This window comes from Triturus cristatus, chromosome 3_2, assembly GCF_964204655.1.
Source record: "Triturus cristatus chromosome 3_2, aTriCri1.1, whole genome shotgun sequence".
Taxonomy (NCBI): domain Eukaryota; kingdom Metazoa; phylum Chordata; class Amphibia; order Caudata; family Salamandridae; genus Triturus; species Triturus cristatus.
In genome coordinates this window covers 34682390-34700880 of record NC_140584.1, presented here as the reverse complement: position 1 = coordinate 34700880, position 18491 = coordinate 34682390, and the positions used below count along the sequence as shown (strand labels likewise).

Below are 18491 nucleotides of genomic sequence, written 5' to 3'. Positions count from 1 at the left end.
GCTGAACTTCAGCTCTGTTTGGATTGGAAAGTAACGATTTTGTCCTCCACTCTTATTGCTCCCTTTACTTTGTAGGAGTGTCAATAACCCAGGACTGCTGTAGAAATTGCTTTGTTCTTATTCAGCTATAAAGAACTTTGAAAGATGCTGAAGATTCTTCTCTTTAGCTCTTTTTTTTATCTTGATATCAATACACCAGGCCTCCAGTAAACACTGCTTTTTTCTTATCTTGTGCAGCAAATAAATGTTAACATTTAGAAAGGTGCTGAAGATTCTTCTCTCCAACTACTTTTCATTGGTGTCTGAAACCCATGCCTGAACTACACATTGCTTTGTTCTTGTTCAACTCTAACAACTGTTACTAACAAAAGGAATTTTGAAAGATGCTGAAGATTCTTCTCTATAGCTATCTTTTTTCCTTGATCTCAATAAACCAGGCATCCAGCAAACACTGCTTTGCTCTTGTGCAGCAAATCAAAAGTTGGGAAGGTGCTGAAGAATCTTCTCTCCAGCTACTTTTTCTTGTGTTTGTAAAACAGACCTGCAGTACAAGTTCCTTTGTTTTTGGTCAATTAATTAAAAAAAAAAACTGGGGGCTGAAGATTCTTCTCTGCAGCAACTTTAATCTTGGTGTTCATAATGAAACAGATACCTAGGTTTGGGATTTCACCAGGAACTGTCATTGAACAAGTATTAATTGCGAATGCATTCAAATTATTTCAGTGAGAGACTTGACACTGCATGGTGTCCACTAATCCCTTGTAATCTGGGGTGTGGCTTGAGAGGGCAACTCTTATGGAGTCATTTAAATGTTCGTCAGTTAGACGTCTGCGAAACTTAGATTTTATGAAGTTCATATCCGAAAATGCTGATTCACAAAGATAGGTAGAGCCAAATAGGGAAAAAAGTTTCAATGCAGCTGTGTGGATGTTCTTAAACTTTTCAGCATCCACAAGACTCCAGAAATTAATGTCAGATTTCCTTGATTTCAATTCAATGTCATTTTGAAGTGTGACAATCTCCATTTCCATTGTGGCAGAGTCAAGGTTCAAAAGCGCACTAATTTTCTCTGAAATGTCACTAACATCCACTTCCATGAAGGGGTTTGAAGTGAACATCACACAGGGCTCCAGTTGCTCAAAATCACTAAATCTGTCACTGAACTCTTGATTAAGCCTCATGAGGAGGCTACTGTATTTTTCTATGTCCAGGAACTCAGCCTCAGCTTTGTTTTCTGAAAGGATTTGGAGCACAGAGGGAAAGTGCTGCATCTTTCTTTTCTGCACATGCTGTATCAAAAGGTTAAGTTTTGATTTGAAACTTTTCACAGAACTTACCATGTTGGTTATTGTCTTGTTTTTGCCTTGCAACTCGTAGTTCAATACATTTAATTTTTCTGTCACATCTGTCAAAAAAGCTAAATCGAGCAACCATTGAGTGTTTGATAACAGTGTGGTATCTTCATTTCTAGACTCCATAAAAGCTTTGACTTCTGGCAATAGCGAAAGGAATCTTCGCAGTATTTTTCCCCTGCTAAGCCATCGGATTTGAGTGTGCAGTAAAAGGTCACCATACTCGGCTGATAGTTCTTCAAGAAACAATTTGAAGGTTCGGTGCTGCTTGGCCTTTGCACGAATTGAATTAATAATTTCAACAACAGGAGTCATGACATGATCAAACCCCATTACCTTGGCACATATTGCCTGTTGATGTATAATGCAATGGTAGTTCAATAACGGAGGGAAATCTGGATCTGCTTTACAATTGGCAATGAAGCCAGAATGACGCCCTATCATTGCGGGTGCACCATCAGTGGTTATCGCCACTAACTTTTTCAATGGGACATTGTGTTTCACAAAATAATTTTTCACCTCATTGTGAATGTCAGATCCTCTGGTTGTGGTTTTCAAAGGCAACAAAGTTAAAAATTCCTCTTTATCAGTAAAATCTTCAAAAACCATTCTAACGAACATTGCCAACTGTGCAATATCGCTTGCATCAACAGATTCATCACATTGAAGAGAAAAATATTTGCATGTCTTTAAATCGCGCTCTAACTGCTCTATCATGTTGGTCGATAATGCAGATACCCTTCTTGCCATAGTGTTTGACCCTAACTGCACATCTGAAATGGCAGACATAATTTCAGGGCTATTTTTAAAGTCTTTGAATAAGGAGTTGGCCATTAGAAGCATTGCTTCCTTCACAACGGCTCCATCTGAAAATGTTGCTTTGTGCTTAATCAAGTGATGAGTAACTACAAAGGATGCTTCAGTAGCCGCAGTGGCTTTCTTCGTGGGCTTCGTAAAAAAAGATTGCTGTGTCTGCAATGCAGATTTCAGTTTGTTTACTTTTTGTGACCTCAGGCTGCTTCCTTTAGGGAACTTCCTCTCAAAATGCATGTGCTTGGTTGAAAAATGCCTCTCAACATTGCCCTTTTTTCCCACTGCAACTTTTGCTCCACAGATTAAACATACACAGTTGTCTTTAATTTGTGTAAATAAAAATTTGTTCTCCCACTCTTGATGGAAGTAGTAAGTCTTTCTCTTTACCCTTTTGGAGGGACCTGGCTCTTCATCCATGATTAGCTGTTAAGGCTGTAAGCAAGAGTAAAAATGTTGAGTACGTGTGCCCTACCTATGCTAATAATACTGCAACACAATGCCTCCCCTTTCTTCATCATCACACATGACAGCACCTTGAAATGCATAAGTTGAAGGTGCACTGTACAAAATCTATGAGGCCACATAAAGCCACCCTGTGTGGCCTTTAATGGCCTCATAGATATGGAGGCAAGGCAGTGCAAATCGATGTGCTGCGTTACTCTATCCCAGCGGGGCGTTCCGTGAGTGGAGCATGGGTGCCCTTTCCTGTGTAAAAACAAATCTGTCTGCAACACAGGCACCCTTGCACCATGGCACAGGGGTGCCTGTGTTGGCACTAGGGGGCAGCAGTTTGTGTGCCAGTGCAGGGAAAGAATAGGAATGCATCATATTATGTTAAAATTTAAATGCAGTGCATTCCCTGCCACAACAGTGAGACAAAAAAGTAAAGCACAAGCCACAACAGTGACACAACCAAAGCACAAGCCGTGCAAGCGGAGGCCAATGCTTGTCGGAATGGGACAGGAAAGAGGCCCTGGCACCAAATTAGAAGTAGCCCTATAAGCCGGGTCTGGTGGCTCAGTGCACTAAAGAAGCCACTGCAGGGGCCTGTGTCCGACCTCATGGTCACAGGTTTAAATCCCAGCAGGTCCACTCAGCCTTTCATCCATTTGAGGTCGATAAAATGAGTACCATTGAGTTGGGTAACAATAAACATCTGTTATTCAGTGCCAGGAGACCTTCGGGTAATCATGCGCTTTACAAATAGACCTGTTATGTTATCTTGTTAATATAGGGCAGGCAAATCAAATAGGTAAAAAAAGTGGCCCACATTTGCAAAATAAGTTTTAAACTTAGACATGTTGTAATGTACTCTGTGCCCACCTGTCCCCTCAGCTGCTCAATGAGCCTTACTGGTGTGAAGCCTCCGCCTGCCTCAGCCAGCAGACTCCGAGTAGCGGCATCACTGACTCACTGCAGGGCTATCCTACACGCCTCTCGCCTTGGTTTTCATCCTCTCACTTCTGAGTTTCTCCTTTGCTCTCTTTTCTCCTATACACTTTCCTACTTTGCTTGTCTTTGATTTCCCTCTCTCTCTTTTGTACATTTTTTTCATTCTCGCTCTGACTATTTCTCTTTTACAATGCACCCTGCCATAGGGGTGGCTTACATGATGCCAAGCCAGGGAAGGTTCAGGGGTGGGAAGTGGGTGCACAGCCAAGATGGCAGTGGCAGGTCTGAGACACACTTACAAGCTGCTTCTGTGGGTAGCGCAAACCAGCGCTGCAGGCCCACCAGCAGCCCTGGGCACACACAGGCCACGCTACTAGGGACTTAAGAGGTATACCAAATCACATGTCATCTTTACACAGGGAGCATTCGCGCTGTGGCACTGAATGGCAGTGGCACAGCGCCGGCCCCAGAGTATCCATTACCAGCAAAAACAGAGGAGACAACAGTGAAAAATGGAAGGGAGACCCACGCCAATGGTGCCAGGTCTAACAGCAATATTGGCCAATGTTTCTGAAATTTTGTGTCATGAATTCAATGCCGCTTTCATATCGACTTAAGCCTGATTGTCTGCTATTTCCTGTATCAATTCAATTTCTTTCCTTCTCCAACCTGTGAATATGCTCAAGGGTTGTATTCTATGGCTATGCCTTATACCGCATTAGAGAGTTAAAAAGATTCGATCTGAAGCTGTTGTCACATTCTGTGAGAATTTCAGAGATAGATATTATCGAAAGGAAATAATGGCATATGGGTTGTGCCCAAAATGAGCCCCAGTTCATTGGAGATTCATTTCTCTGTTAGATTTTGACTGCCTAGGAGCCAAACAAAATGCAGCCTTTTAAAATACATTGTCAAAATAGCTATTTACCCCTATTCCCAATGCAATCTTTCGCCACTTCAGAAAAACCAAAATTAAACGTGTGAAAAATGAAGAAAAACATGTTTGCGGTTTATTGCAACCATATGGCTATTACAGTCTATTTTGCCATTTATAATGGATGAGTGACACATTTCTGCTCTCCTGCACTTGTTTAGTTCAGGCGCCCGGGATGAGACAGCCTCCCGGGCACACACAGCCGCACCCGAGCACTTAAGTCTCATTGAGGGGCGCTGGCGGCAGGCGACTCCCGCCTCGTCCGTTTCGGGGCTATGCGCTGCTGAAAACACGGCTGAGAGGCGGATACTGAATCCTTCAGCGACGGCATTCAGGCATGCATTTTGGAATTGCTGGTGGCAGTTAACAAAGATGAAATCACTGTAAAGACCCTGGATATCGGCTCAATCCCGGCCCCTGCGCTGCTCCCTAGCAAACTGAATTGGCTCATACCAGGATTGGGGAGAAAATAACCATAAGACGGAGGCAGAGAGAAGAATTAGAAGGCCGCTGAACAGGGCCCTCACAACGCACAACAAAGGTGGTAAGACTGAAGCTGGAGCCTTACTCACCTATTCGAATAAAAAAGGAAGATTTTGTGTCATCTCAGGCTATCGCTACAGCGGCTACTACACTGTTAAAGATCATCAATTATTATTGGCAAGTTTTGCATGGCTGCTGTCACTATATTTGACTTTTACATGTGCCGGTGCCTGCAGAAAGGTCGTTTCCTTCTCCCTCGCCCTGAACATGGCATGACTTTTACTCCTTTACATTACTTTTTACCGGGGCACCGTCCTAAAACTAAGAGTTTTGTGGCTTACCTGCTGCAAGTCTGGTGCAAGGCTGTACGCGCGGGTGCAGCAGTCCTTTCGGCCTGCAAACTGCTCCACAATGCTCCGCCCTGCCACGCCTGCTTGAGCTCCGCACGTCGCACTCGCACAATGGACAGTGCGGTGCCAGTGGAAAAGGCAGGGGGCACGTAAACACGTAGTCACGAGACTCTGCGCGCGCCCTGTCACGAGACTCTGCAGGAAAGGAACATCATCCTCTTCGGCCCGCCCCACCCCAGCTAAGCTCAAGCCAATCGGAGCAGCTGCTTTGGGTGAGGGCGGGCAACGGACAATGAAACAAGCCTAAATAGCCCAAACAACACCAATGGGCTACTAAATTAAGGAGCACTCGGCGCGAGCTACTCACAGGGTCTCGACCGGTTGGAGACCCCTGGTCTAACCTTAGAAGCTTGTTCCACTTCTACCTTAAAATAAAAAGATGCAGGGTGAGACACACTAAAATCCGAAAAGTATGTGAATTTTTTCACTAAAGTGGCACAGCTGCCAGGCATAGGGACAGGACAATGTTCCCACTGAGTGAAATTAACAACATTTCGAGAGGTATTTGCTCTGTGTAGGAAATGTGTGCCATAATGTTGATAGCAAAATTGTTCACCGTAATTTGCAGTATTTAAATACAAATCTTCAGCATCAAATGCAGCATAATATTTTAAATCAGAAAACAGTGCTTCTATCGCTTGCACATCCCAATCATCTGATCGGATGTTCTGTTTAACTACATCACCCATAGAAACACGAAAAACAGTTGGTACATTAATCACTTCGGTGGGACCATGAATTTGAAAGTTCACAGCATCCCAAGCAATTCCATCACGTACAGGCCAGGCGGTGATGTTCACAAAAGTCTGGTCCCTTTTCATGATGTGTGATGAGGAATGGGGGGCTAAAGTTCCATCAATTAAGCGAATTGCAGATCGTTCATTCAGGTAGTGTCCATTGATCAATTTAAAAAACACTACCACAAAGCCAATGGACATGAACAAAAAAATACTTATTAGCACCAGCCAGATGTAAGTCCCAGGTGCAACCAAAAAATGTCTCTTGAACCAGGCAAAAAATTTAGAAATTTTGGAAGGGGCAGTGGAAGTCAATGATTCAGTTTCAAAGGAAGAATGTGACTGGGCAATTGTTGTTGAATGTAATAGAGGCAAAGGTACTTCTGTTGGATAAGCATACTCAGGATCATAAGGTAAACCACCAGCATTAGATGGCATAGAAGGAGCAGCAACTGCAAGCTCAACGGAAACTTCAGGCAAGATGTTAGAGGGTGGTACCACAACAGAGTTTCTCAGCATCGAAGGGCAAGAAACTGAAGGTGTCATACTATGGAGAATTGGCCACCCGCTGTAGCTTGACATTGTCAATCGAGATGTACCTGTTATCCTTGCGACCAGGAAGTGGAGGTAAAACAACTGTACGCGTACCCAGGACTCCAAGCACCGGGACCGGTGCACGATAAGAGAGGCCAAACTCCTTCTTGTTCTCCACCTTCTCACGGACAAGGTCACCAACTCGAGGTAGCCAGCCGACTACCGGAATCTGGAGCGCAGCGTCTGATGTAGAGGGTACGTGTCCTTTCGCTAGAGTGTCTCTGGCTTCTTGTAGATTCTGCAATACAGCACAGTGGTCAACTAGGTCAAAAGGGGCGGCCGCTGATGCCATGTCTAGACCATCAAGGTCCGGGACAAACATTCTTACTCCAAAGAGCATCATGTACGGGGTCCTCCCACCCAGAGACCTTCTAGGGAGATTATTAAGTGCACGTTGTACGTCATACAAGTGGGAGAGCCAGTTCCGGCCTGTACCTAATACCCTCGCTGTCAAAGATTGCTTTAGGTCACGGTTCATCAGCTCCACAACACTGTTGCCCTCAGGCCGGTATGGAGACGAAAATTTGACTTGGACCCCCAGTTCTCTCATGGCCTCCTTGTACGCCTTTGAGGCGAACGCAGGACCCTGATCAGAATGAAGGGTACCACATGCAAAACTCCCTATAAAGACACGCAAATCCTTGATGACAGTTCTGGCATCAGCACTCCTTTGTGGCCATACCCACAGGAAACGTGTGCACGAATCATCTGCAACCAAGATATATTTGTACGCAGTATCAGAGGTAATAGGACCACAGTGATCTAAATAAACGCACGCAAGTGGTTGATTAGATATATGCAACTGTGTTTGTGGTGGACGCGCTGCAGAGGAAGGTTTAATCTGCTGGCAAATGTCACAATTAAGAACGTATGCCCGCGCTTGTTTGTACAAACCGTACCACCACTAACGTTGTTGCAAAAGAGATATAGTAGCCGACACTCCGGCTTGTGCAGACGCAACACCCTCGTGGGCAGCTGATATCAAAGATGGTCTGCAGTCCGCGTTGGGAATCAATCTGTCACCAACGTCGTTAATCCTCACTAACGGGACATTATCAGGACTTAAGCGATAATGGTAGCGAGAAGGGAAACCCCTCGGAAAGTTTTTCCCAGTCTCGGAAGCGGCAATAGCCGCCAAGATGTCATCATCGATCTTACTTTTTGATCTTGTAACTGCTGCTACTAGATATGTCGCCACTGCTGTTTTTGCTGCCTCGTCAGCCAGACTGTTACCGACAGCATGGACGCCAACTCGTTGGTGACCAAGAGTGTGAATTACATTCACGAGTGGCAGCAGTTCTTTAAGTGCTGCCACTCGAACCCAAAGCATTTTATGCTTTATTGTGCTACCTTTGGAATCATGGAAATCATTCTGAATCCAAAAATGTAGATTGTCATTGTAAGATTGAACACAATAGAACGAATCACACACCACAAGAGTGGGGATTCGAAGATCAGCGTACTCCAGTGTAAGCATCAGAGCACGAACTTCAGCCAACTGCGCGGTACAATCACCCAATGTCTGTGTATGCACAGCTTCAGATTGGAACTCTCCATTCACGAAGGTACCCACAACAATTGCGCAGGCAGCTGAATAGGCGTGCTTTGATCCAGTAGCGGGTTGCGCAGACCCATCAGTGTAAATGACACAACGGTACTCCTCAAGTGGGCGCAATGTCGAAGGAGTCGGATGAACGAATTCATAATCCAAGAACTCCTGAGACTGCAACGCCGCGTCAAAGATATATGTGACGTCTTGCGAAGCCAAGGAAGTTGCCCATTGTATCCACCTTGGATGCAAAGCCTTAGAATTTGGTACACTAGCTTTAGTGACTGCCTCGAGGGCAGGGTACGGTGTTACCACCAGCATGTGCTTTCCTTGTGATAGCGCTCGTTCTTTCAGGATCGCCATCTGAACTGCTGTCAGTACTTTTTCGACAGCGGAAAAGCGCAGCTCAGCTGAAGTGTACAGATGAGATTTGTAAGCAATGGGAACGGTGTCAACCTCATTGAACGTTAAGTACGTGAAACCCACTGGGCCTGGCACAATTCTAATGACCAGGTTAGTGTGGTTATCACGAGTTTGTAAGTATTTTGAAGCAAGAAGATCAGACTGCAAAGTTTGCAATGCAGCTGTATGCTCTGGCAGCCAGCATGATTTAGTAAAAGTAGGTTGTACCAAGGCATAAAGAGTCTTGATACGCTGGGCATAATCAGGAATGTAGGTACGACCGAAATTCAGAAAACCCAGCAATGATTGCAATTTCTTCAGCGTTGTAGGAGTACAAAGGCGAGCGCACTTCTCAAGGAAGTGCGGAGCCAAGCCGCGACCCTCACTGTTGAGTTTGTACCCCAAGAACAACACTGTGAGCTCGGCAATGTGGCACTTCGCAAAATTGAATTTGTATCCGAAGTCTGCAAACATAGTAATTATGCTATCCACGCGAGCAAGGTGTGGAAGCAACTCGTCGTCTGTTAGATAGATGTCATCAACATACGAGTATGCATCCGGGTCCATATACTCAAGGAGAGAGACCACTCGAGTAGCAAAGACCCCAGGGCTGTTCTTATAGCCCATCGGAAGCCTTTTAAACTTTCTTTGTTTACCGCCCGAGGTAAAAGCCGTCCACTCACTACTCTGAGGGGACAGGTTATGGCTGTAGAAGCCATTCGAAATGTCAAGTGTGGTTTTAAACCGTTTTCTCACAAGACTATCGACGAGAGCCGACCCGTGAGTATTCTGTACCGTGCACGTCCGGCAGTGAGAGTTTAAGTGCCGGTAATCCAAAACTAGGCGGTACGACCCGTCAGGCTTCGTCACAGTGAATAAAGGGTTATTCATAGGTGACACACAAGTTTCAATTACTCCCTGATATTCCAATTGTTCAAGGATAGTCGCGACGTGAGATCTAGCCTCGCGATGCATGGGATACTGGGGTTGAGGCAGGGGATCGGACCGCAACGGAATCGTATGATCGGGAGAAATTTTATCCCAGCCCACTTGATTGCGATACAACGCAGGCGCTTGCGCCTGCGCCTACTCTCCGGCCAACCTGTTAGCATGTTCCATAGGCACTGTGTGCCCAAAGGCGGGGAGGATCACCACCTCCCCTCTAGGAACATCTAAAATGAAAGCCGGAGGCCAATCTTCCTCCGCTAACAGAATGTCATAAGTGGATGACAAATTATCCCAAAAGACTACTCTAATTCTACGATGTATGTCACCCTCTATTTTAAGGATTATGTCAAACATCCGTTCAGGGGGGGCTACGCGAGTATCAGCAGTTTCAACACTCACATTTGTATCAGTTGCTGTCACCTCCAGATACGGACGCAGTGCTTGCCGCACTACTGTAACTTCCGCCACGCTGTCTAACACCGTTAGAGCCCATGTCCGGTTCTGAAGCAGTGTCCGTACCATCTGAGGCATATCTCGCAGTTAGAGCAGCAACCTTCTTTTTCTGAAACGGAGGTCTTTGACGTGCAGCGTCGTCCTGCTTGCCTTTTACGTCAGTCTGGCAGGGTTGCTCACGACCTTGAGCCCCCCTTCCTCTTCCACGGTCTCCGCCACCGGATTGTGAAGCCGATGTTTCCTGTGAAGAACGAAGAGAGCGTTCAGAAACCTGAAATCTATCAGGTGACTTAATATTAGCACGATCGCGCAAATCATATTTACGTTCAGTAGACGACTGATCTGGCGAAGCAGAACGCGACCTACGTTACTGTTGCTGTTTTCCCTGTTTTTTGGTTCGCCAACTTTCCTTCGGAAACTTGGGCTTTTCGTCTTTTGTAGACGAACTCACCTTAGTCTGCTGTACAACATCAGGAATCTTAACGGTGGGTTTCACGCCTAAGGCGCTACGTCCCACCATTCTGTAGGCTTTTGCAATAATTTTTGCAAATTCCCTGGGCCTGTCGGCAGGAGCCACAAGTTCCAGCATATTGCCTACTTGGAACTGCAGAGCATCTCCTTTTAGGTTCCCCATCACCATGGAAGAAACCACATCGAAGCTGTCGACAAGCCTCATTCCCAATTCAATGGCCACCTCTGCACCATGATTTTCTTGAACTTTCTTGATGACAGAGGGTAGTACAGACATAGACGGAGTGCCGTAGCACTTCGAATAGGTCGCAGCAAAGACCGTGCCCCAATTGTTACAATCGACAATATCAGGCACCAGATCTTTCGGCAAAGTAATGGTGAGTATCCTGTGTTTATCCACAGGAAAAGTGTTTGGAAACACGGCTTCCAGTTGATCAAACTTTTCAGCAAGCCAGTAAGGAAATTCATCCTTACTTTGGGGGCGCTTGCCTACAACCGCATTTACCATCACGGGACTAATGACCACGGCTCGGTGTTCATTCATCTGACCCGCAACAGCAGGCACCCCCACCTGCACGTTGCGCGACACGTACTGCACCAAAGCCCTATGGACCGTAATCAGGGCATTGTGTAGTACCCGTAAGTCTGCCACCCCAACCGTCATGTAGTTGGGATGGGGTGTAAAACCGGCCAGCACCGGCCAATCAGCCCCTGCAATGGACAAAGGGCCAAGTTTTGGCAGTGCCACCGTATGGGGAAGGGCGCCATTAAACCAAATGGTATGCTGCCAGGCAGATATAGGTATTTCTAGTGTCCTATACGGAGCATAAGCCGCAGGTACTTGTGTGGCAGTGTAGGTGTGGAACGTATCATCGTCCGCATTCACCTCTGGAAAAGTCACCCAAGAGTAAAACAACTCATAAGGGTGTGCTGCGTCAGCAGCTACCACAAAGACCACAGCCAGCCCGTCATCAGGCACTCCATACGTCCGCAAATGCTAACGTAGAGGAACCCGACTATGCGCGGCTATATCGACCGCCATTAGGACACACTAAAGAATAACGACAAGTTCTACAGTAGCACTTGGGTTCAGTAAAAACTAATCTTTTTAATTTTCAAGCTTGAACGAACCTTCAGTCGAAACTCAGGTAGATTAAGCCGTCACTCCCGTTATCCGGAAACCAGAGTGAGGGCGTTGTGGACTAATAAAAGTACTAGTAAGGCGTATCAGAACTTAACCACGTTGGGCGCCATGTTGCAGGGATTCTGCGTATGCACAGAACAATGCGCAGGAAACCAAGACCTCAGAGAATTGTGGTGTACCAGAAACTCCCCTCAGAACCAAGAACCCCATATCCGACTAGCTTAGTGTCCCATTCGTTAGCCTAGATCTAGCTAGGCGGTCCCAATGTATAGACAACCCAGAACATGCGACTTAGATATTTCTCAGGAGTGTTGGGAATCCGAAATACCTGTGTGTACTTATTTAGCAGTCCACAACAGAATAATACAGACACTGTAAAGTTTAAAGAGTTTATTTTATAAACCTCGTGTCCTAAGATGCAGTACTTTGGCTAACACTAGCAGACAAATGGTTAAGATCAGAACCATCAGCATTGTTACAATACCATACACAATGAAAGGAGCAATCATAATAATAATGACAGTGGTAAACAGCCACACTCCTTTCTCTAGTAACTAATAGATTTATTATACTAATAGAAGGTCTCTTAGGCTAACAGGGGGAACCCCATACCGTATAGATCAGCTTAGTAGAATCACATCACAGGATCATCTAGGCTCTCTCATGCATCAGAAGGTCGCAGCACACTGTTAAGAATGTTAAACAATAAACTGTTATCCTGTAACGCAAAGTCGAGTAAGCATTTCTAAAATGAATAACATATAACAACAGTGTCGCGTGCAAAGCAGCAGAAACGGCAAGCTGGCTTTCTAACAGTTGGCTCGGTTCTGCTAACTTAGTGTTGCAAATAGGGAGTGGCCAACCCATACTACACTGGGAAGGGTCCTTAATCTCTAATTTAGCAACCGCGACTTTCCCATTAGAATTGTACGGAGCACGCGGTCATGTTCTCACTCTGCATCCATCCTCCGTGGGGTCTCTCTCGAATCACTCTCCTTTGATGGTTCCGTGGGGTCCCAGCAATTCTACACCTCCTAGACTACGTCTAGTCCCAAGTCGTGGTTCCTATACCACTTATTTAGTATATGGTTTGGTCTCCCCCTAGAGCCCACTGTGTATTGTGCTACTTACGTTAGATTATATGTAACTGGATTATTGATTTGTGTTCTATCCTAGTGTAGAGGAAACTAGAGAGTGTTTTAGATAATAAATACATATTGTTTATAACTACTGTGTGGTTTCCCTGGCATTTAACCAATACTATAAGGTTGCATTCTGGTAAAACAAGGTGCTTAACATTCCTTCAAGACTTAGCCTGAAGGCTGCTCTCCATAGCTACCACTAGGATAGCTTTCAATAAAGGTTATCTTTGACCTAATCACCATAAGGGTTGTTTGGACTGGTACAAGGTGCCCACTTTAATTAGTGGACAGCATATACCAGGCCAACATCTCACTACAGCTTTGAATTTATCATCAATTTAAGCTCTTTCATGCTCTATTTAGCAAGGTCACTGAAATAAGCAAGCTGGTACAAATTCTAAATGTGTTTACATCTAATGTTCAGCACAGGGTAGTGATGTGTGTTTTCAATACTGTAACCCAGCAGCATGTCACTACTGTTGTTGCTAATAAATATTCTGTGTCTACCCCCCCCCCCCCCACCAAAACCAATTTGTGGAGACTTACTTAAGGTCATCGGGGCAAGAGCAGTGATGGCTCTATCAGGTTTCCCCCTGAAAGGCTGGCATCCTGTCCAGGGCCCACTTGTTTATGTATAAAATGCCTCTGTGCACCTGAGAGTGAGGCACAGTTTGAAGCGCCATGACCCCCTTTAAACTATGCCTCGCTCTCCAGTCTCCTCGCCAATGGATATTAGAGTATACAATAAATGTAACCATGTAAATGATTTGCATTTTGAATAGGGCATTATTGTAGTGAATAAAAGCCATAAGTGCACCATAACCGTTATTAAATTATACAACACATTACATATGAACATGCCACTTTCAACCCAGCGTAACGCTGTGTCCTGAACTCTTAATTTAGTAGCCTTATACCCAACACACATACTCCTGTTCTGTGCTGAGGTGTTATACAAGTGGGTGTTATTTTTTGCTAAACTTTCAGGAAGTTGCATTTTTGGTCTTCCTTTGCATAGTACCCCCTCTTGTCCTGAACTTCAGTTACTTATATCTAAGGATGTTTTTGCTTCCTGCTGCTTGTCTACCTCACCTTAACCACTGTGAATCCCCTTCAAATTCAGTGTTTAGTTTAAGCCCCCTCGCTGCGGGGCTCGGTGTGCACTGACCTAGGCGTGCGCGTGTAAATAACTCTACACCACACCGTCATATAGTTTGGGTGCCGAATGCCCATCCTTGGGCACGCCCCCTTATTTATTGTTGCGCGCTCCGCCCGTTGGCGTGAGCACGACATATCCGGTCGTAGCCAGGACAGAGCTCTAGACCGCTCAATCATTACATCCCATCCCAACTTAGTCTTGTCCCTTTTGCTGGGAGCCCACCGTCTCCTTACTTGGCATACACAGTCCTTCAGGCAGGAGCTGGGTCTGGGATTCTCCAGCAGTCTGTACCTGGGGTGACCACCTCAGGTACCAATTTGGGAATCTGGTGGTTCAGGTGCCATTGACGTAGGTTTGGCGTAGTTGGTCCTGCTTCTTGGCACACTTCACTGTGTGCCGCACGGCTTGTTGGCGGCACGGCGCTCATGGGGACTTCCTCTGTACCGTTGCTTTCTCCGGGGTCCTTTTTACACTGACCACCGTCCAGTGGCCCAGGTCGTACCTTGTTCGGAACTTTCCTCCTGTTCTCCGATCTTTCATTATCACTGTGTCCCCTCTTCACACCTCTTGGGGCACCGCTCTCCTGTTTCGGCTGGCGGTGAGATTTTGCCTCTTGCTCCGCTCAAGGGTGTCTTCTTCACTGTATGGAGGTGGGGTCCACCCTGGGCACATAGGGAGGGTGTCACAGAGGGCCCCGTTGAACATCAGTGCCCATGGTGTACAGCGGGTGGTGCTTTTGTGGGTGATTCCATATTCTCGGAGGAGTAGCTGGAGGTGTCGCTGGGGGGCCGCGTTTTCTGCCACAGCAATCCGCAGGGTCTCATGAACCTCTCAACCTCTCCATTGGCTTGCGGCCACTGTGGGGTGATGTGGGGATGACGTATGCCGTGGTGCTGCATGAAGTCGTGGAATTCGATCCCCTGAAATGGAGGCCCATTGTCACTCTTGAATTCCTCTGGGCATCCGAACATTGCGAAGGTCTTCATGAGCACTGGGGCAACCCGGGAGCTGACGACTGCTACCAGGGGATACTTGGAGTAGCTGTCCATGATGACCACAGTAGTCCGGCCATCGGGAAATCTCCCGAAGTCAATGCTCACCTTCTCCCACGGGGCCTTCCCATTCTCTTCTGTCTGGACCGGTGCTGATCTTTCCGAGGCGCTGGTTAATTGGCAGGCTAGCATCTTCTCATGGCCTCCTCCACCTGGACCTTGAGGCCTGGGAACCACACCTTTTCTCGCATCTGTGCCTTCATTTTTTCAACTCCTTGGTGTCCTCCGTGAGCCAGCTGGGTTGCCTGATGTTGCAGGGCCGCCGATATAACAATTCGGGACCCTCTTAGCAGAATCCTTCGTTGAGTTACACTTAGTTTGTTCTTGATCCTCCACATCTTCATGAGGCACTCCCTCTCCGTTCCGGCCCAATCATTGGCCGATTGCAAGAACTGGTGCCGGTGTCCCCTTTGGAAGGCTGCGCGTACTTTGCTGATTACAGGATCGTTTTCTGCCGCAGTGGCAATGTCCTCCAGCGTCAGGGCTTTTGGGCATGTGATGCTTGAGATCATGTTCAGGTGGGCTTCAAGTGCCCCGACATCTGCCTCCTCACTCTGGTCCTCTTGGGGTGCCAGATGGCTTGATAGGAAGTCAGCTGGGTTTTTGGCGCCGGGCCTATAGGCCACTTCCATTTCGTATTGCTGGAGTTCGATGGTCCATCGCTCGATCCTTGGGGTGGGTGTGGTGCTAACCCCCTGAAAAGTGGCATCAATGGCTGGTGGTCGGTAATAACCCTGAAATGGTTGGCCACAGTCATACTAATGAAAGTGACGGCACGCCCAGCGGATAGCCAGGGCTTCCCTCTCGATCGGGGCATAATGCCTTTCCATGGGTGAAAGTGCTTTGCTGGCATACGCCAGAGCAGCCCATCTTCCTGGCTCCTGCTCCTGGGTCAGCACTGCCCCAAGGCCTATGGGGCTGACGTCAACTAGTATCTCTGTCTGCTTGGCAGGGTCAAAATATACCAGGGTGGTGTGGGCAAGCAGGGTGGCCTTAATCTTTTGGAATGCTGTTTCTTCCAGGGTTCTGCACTTCCACATGGCGTCTGCTCGGGCGAGGTTCCGGAGTGGTTCCACGATGGTGGCCAAGTCCGGGGTGAATCCGCAACAGTACGTGGCCATCCCGAGGAAGCTTCGTACTTCAGACACTGTCACAGGGGCTGGGGCGTCCTTGATTGTTTGGGACTTCCGTGGGACCACTTGGATGCCTTCCTGATTGAATAGGTATCCAAAAAACTCGATCTGTTTTCGGAAAAAGAGGCACTTCTCCCGGTGTAGGGTGATGCCATGGTCTTGCAGCAGCTTTAGTGTAGCCCTTTGATGGCGATAGTGCTCGTTGGCGGTTTGAGAGTGAATGAGGATATCATCACTCACATTCAGCAGTCCTCGCAGCCCAGATAGAATCTCCCTCACGGTGTCCTGGAACACCTCGGCTGCCGATGATATTCCGAAATTGAGGTGTTTATATCTTCTCAATCCTAAGTGGGTACTGAACGTGGTGATGTAGCGGCTTTCTTTGTCTCGGACCAGCTGATGATAGCCTGCTTGCAGGTCCAATTTTAAAAACCAACGGGATCCGTTGACGTCGGCCACGATGTCATCCGTAGTTGGTGTGATGTGACGTTCGCGCCGGATGGCTTTGTTGGAGAGGCACATGTCTATACATAGCCAGATCTTTCCTGGCTGCCGGGGCTTCTCGGCTATCACCATGGGTGATACCAACGGTGTGGGTCCGAAGACCTTTTTGATGACCCCTTGGTCTTCTAGCTTTGGCAGCTCTTGTTCCACCAGCGGCCTGAGGTGGAAAGGAATCCTCCTGTGTTGTAATGCTGTAGGCGTGACCGACGGGTCAATATGTAGCTTGACTGGGGCCTTCTTGATCCGTCCTAGCCCTTGGAACAGGCTGGCAAATTGGGCTAGCAGATCTTTGGTTTGGTTCGCTTGTACACTCCTCCTGAACACTACCAACCCTAGATCTTCTGCAGCTTGGCTGCTCAGTAGGGTGCCAGCCTCTTGGTTGATAACGTGAATGTCGGTCGTGATCTCATGATCTTCTGCACGTATCAGCACTGTCATCTTGCCATGAAGGGGCAGGGGTGAGTCACTTCCGTATGCGAATATCTTCATCTTGGATGGTCTGAGCTCTGATTTGAGCCTCATACTGTTATATTGCTGGATCGACATGACATTTATCGACGTGCCAGTCTCGATCATCACACTTACTTCTGATCCAGCGATTTTTACTATGCATGTGGGATGCGGCCTTCTTCTTTTCTTCAGTGCCTGCGTTAACGACACTAGATATGTTTCTACTTTATCATCCTCAGTGGAGGAGTCTTCTGCTAGGTAGGTGGTCCATTCACTCTTTCTTCCCCCTTGGGAGGATGCAAGGGACATACTCAACAGTTGTCTTATGAGTTTTCGCATAAGCCGGCTCCTCTGCCATCCTTGCGGGGGCCCCTTCGTCTGCACATGGACACAAAATGGTTTGGGATGCCGCAGTTGGTGCACGTCTTACCTTGGGTAGGGCAGGCTTGTGGTGGGTGTTCTTCGTGCCCACAGTACCCGCACTGGCCTTTCTGGGGCGGGCGTTACTGCAGCCTGCTCCTTTTGTCTTGCATCGTGACAGCATCGGCTTGCCCTGTTTTGATGGTCGTGCTCTTCTCGGTTGTGCGCGTCAGCGCCAGGTCCATTACATCTGCCCTTTCTGCCGAAAGTTGTGCGACCTGGCCATGACCATTATGTAGTTTAGGGGTATGTTCAGCTGCGTTAATATGAGTTCCCACAGTACTTTGTTGAGTACTCCCTGGATGAGTTGTGCTGGAATCTCCTCCGCGGCCCTTTCATCGACGAGATGTGTGCTTGCCAGTTCCCTGAGTCTTGTGTGGAATGCGTCGATGGACTCCACTTCAATTTGCCTGGCTTGTCGCAACTTGAATCTCCCGTAATCTGGATTCAGTTGCAGGTCGAAATACGCGTAAAGCGCAGCCACCGCTGCGTTGTAGTCGGTTGGGCCACCAGTGTTTGGTAGGTGTTTGAATAGCAGGTAGACCTCCTCCCCAGCATAGTGGAGCAGGAGTGACCGCCTGACCGCTCCGTCTGTTTTCCTGGTGGCTATGAAATCATTTTCTAGCCATCCCAGCCACGTTTTCCACCTTGGGGATGCTGTTGGGGGGTCAGCCGCTTCGCTGAATGGAGGCAGTACGCCTGTGGGCGCATGTTGAGTGATGACTTGGACTGGTGCCGGGTTCCCATCGGGGTTATCTTCCATTTTCCCTTGTGTCTCGGGGGTAGTAACTGCCGGTGTTGTGCTGCACTTTGTGCAGGGTAGTGCTGTTGTGCTTCTTGTGTGTGTAGCCCAAGGCCTGGCTCCTGCTGTCCCACGAGGCTACAGGGTTAATCCTGGCTGTGACTATTGGCCTCCACTTACTTTTATTTTCCTCTGGTGTGTGTCTGT

General features: G+C 47.3%; 1 protein-coding gene across 1 annotated transcript; it reads right to left on the bottom strand.

Moving 5' to 3' along the window:
- Positions 1-719: 719 nt before the first annotated feature.
- On the bottom strand, positions 720-14523 carry LOC146856766 (uncharacterized). The gene is made up of 3 exons (XM_085646990.1): positions 14428-14523; positions 7743-8828; positions 720-1289 (listed from the first exon to the last, which is right to left on the bottom strand). The coding sequence occupies exons 1-3, from the start codon at positions 14521-14523 to the stop codon at positions 720-722; spliced, it is 1752 nt and encodes a 583-aa protein (XP_085503116.1).
- Between the last annotated feature and the right edge of the window lie 3968 nt (positions 14524-18491).

What these genes read in the sequence shown, in the direction of transcription:
- LOC146856766 (XM_085646990.1), bottom strand. Translation starts at nt 14,523, where the DNA reads ATGAAAGATCGGAGAACAGGAGGAAAGTTCCGAACAAGGTACGACCTG. An exon ending in GGACCCCGGAGAAAGCAACG is followed by an intron (nt 8,829 to 14,427) that starts GTACAGAGGAAG and finishes CAAACTTTGCAG; the next exon opens with TCTGATCTTCTTGCTTCAAA. An exon ending in CGTTAGTGAGGATTAACGAC is followed by an intron (nt 1,290 to 7,742) that starts GTTGGTGACAGA and finishes CTTTTGATACAG; the next exon opens with CATGTGCAGAAAAGAAAGAT.